The sequence below is a fragment of the Triticum aestivum genome, chromosome 6B (assembly GCF_018294505.1).
Source record: "Triticum aestivum cultivar Chinese Spring chromosome 6B, IWGSC CS RefSeq v2.1, whole genome shotgun sequence".
NCBI lineage: Eukaryota > Viridiplantae > Streptophyta > Magnoliopsida > Poales > Poaceae > Triticum > Triticum aestivum.
Genome location: NC_057810.1, coordinates 709,220,792 through 709,222,824, shown reverse-complemented (window position 1 = coordinate 709,222,824; position 2,033 = coordinate 709,220,792). Strand labels below are relative to the sequence as shown.

Below are 2,033 nucleotides of genomic sequence, written 5' to 3'. Positions count from 1 at the left end.
GCCACCAACCGGGACCAAAGACCCTCTTGCCTGGGCTCGGCGCACCGGCCACGTGGAGGCCCATCTGTCCCGGTTCGTGTTAGAACCGGGACTAAAGGTCTAGGGCATTAGTAACGACCCTTTAGTCCCGGTTCATGAACCGGGACAAAAGGCCGTCACCAACCGGGACTAATAGGTGTTTTTCTACTAGTGATGTCTGCTGCCGGTGTGGGCGTGTATGGTCATCCCCGCGGCCGCCTACTTAGAAGTCATGTCCATCACCTTCATCTTGCAGGGGGGCACGTTGTCCTGCTCATCGGCAACTTCTGTTCTACTATCTTTGATATGCTATAAGTGTCGGGGCAGCTCGCAGGCTGTAAACTGGAGCTTGAATGCATTCATGAGTAGTTTTTAAGAAAATTGGAACTTCAAATTACAAATTCTCAAACGTGAGCATGGTAAGTTGGAGACTATCAGGTCTAGTTGCTTCTTAGGAGTTAGGTGTATGTCGGAAGACTGATTAACTTAACCCGTATCATTTCGCTAATAGCTTTGTGCTGCGCATAGCAGTCCAGTGTATCTTGATTCTGGAGAAACCTAATACCACTCAGAAATAGTGGATCCAAAGGCACAAACATAAGTTAATGGCAAACGGAACTCTCTTCACCAAACGAACAAGGGCAACAAACCATACAGCAAACAAGCATGCCTACACAAATCTACATAAAGCCATAACCTCATGACCCAAATACGGGTCAAGAATACGCAACAAACCATTAGTCACACATGGCTATGTCCCCTTGCAAGCAGGCAGTTACCACAGAGAGAGTGCTTACTACGAGAGTGCACATGCATTAGCTAATAAACGAAGCAGTGGATGGCCATTACTCCCTCACATTTTCCGAATGACATACCCTTTTATGACCAGTGGATGGTCATTACCTGCCCACATTTTCCAAATGATATACCCTTTTATGACCGAAGGAGCACTCGACAAGGAAATACCCAGTATGTATGTCACATCAAGCAGCTTAGCTAGCCTTCCAGTCCACACAACCTCACGCCTGAAAAAAAGAAAAAGAAAAGGAAATTAAGGCATTACATCATATAAAATCTTTTTGTAATAATATGATGAAAGCAGTTTGAAGCTTATACCTGAAGTCTGTTAACTCTCTTGTCACATCGTCATAACGTGCTCGCTGAATCAGGTACCAGTCTCTTGCATGCTACAATTTAGTAACATAGTAAAAGAAGATGAGAAGGAAATACCCGGTGCAAAGATTTAGCTTTGTTATCCTTACATGTCATGTAGTAGGATATAGGGGCACCGAAATATCAGAAAATTAAGAGTATTTGCGGTGCTATAAGCTCTCGAAACCATTACACCGGATAAGTGAACATATTACACTAATTAAGTTCACACCTTTCAACTAAAGAATGGTTCCCAATACAGGGCCCGAAGAAGAGAGACGAAAGGAAGTAGTGAAAGCCTGCAACGAAGAAAAATCGTTTATTCATCCCACGCTGTTTGGACCCTAATTTCAGATCTCACAACAAAACTTACATTGTACAGGACATATAATTTGCCATCATCCCAAAATCAAGTAGCCGAGCTTCTGGTTAACGCTTTTAAATCAGAAAAGGCATGTATGTGTCTCTCGTGCAAATCCGGGAACCCTCTGATCCATATAATTTACTATTCCCTCAGTTCCTAAATATAAGTCCTTTTAGAGATTTCAATAAGGACTACATATACGGATGCATATAGACATATTTTAGAGTGTAGATTCACTCATTTTGCTCTTTATGTAGTCCATATTAGAATCTCTAAAAAAATTATATTTAGGAATGGAGGGAGTACAAACAAAAGCAACGTCAATTAACATGGATGGGAGGAAGTACAATATATGAGAAAGTCCTGCTGGTAGTTTACAAATTCTGAGAGACAGCCTCACGTGAAGTGAAAACTTCATCTGCTAGAGCCTTTTGGGCAGATTGATTTATGTTCAACTCATTAGCTACCCACGTTTCTGACTTACTGAGCCAAACAACAC

The 2,033-nt window shown here is 42.2% G+C and overlaps 1 protein-coding gene across 1 annotated transcript in view; it reads right to left on the bottom strand.

Moving 5' to 3' along the window:
• Window positions 1-764: 764 nt before the first annotated feature.
• The window catches only part of LOC123135066 (uncharacterized), a 3,639-nt gene continuing 2,370 nt past the window's right edge, over window positions 765-2,033 (bottom strand). The window contains exons 2-3 of the mRNA XM_044554188.1: window positions 1,135-1,205; window positions 765-1,043 (exon numbers count right to left, since the gene is read on the bottom strand). Coding sequence (XP_044410123.1) covers window positions 872-1,043; window positions 1,135-1,205 — 243 coding nt within the window. The 3' untranslated portion in view covers window positions 765-871. The remainder of the gene's footprint in view (window positions 1,044-1,134; window positions 1,206-2,033) is intronic.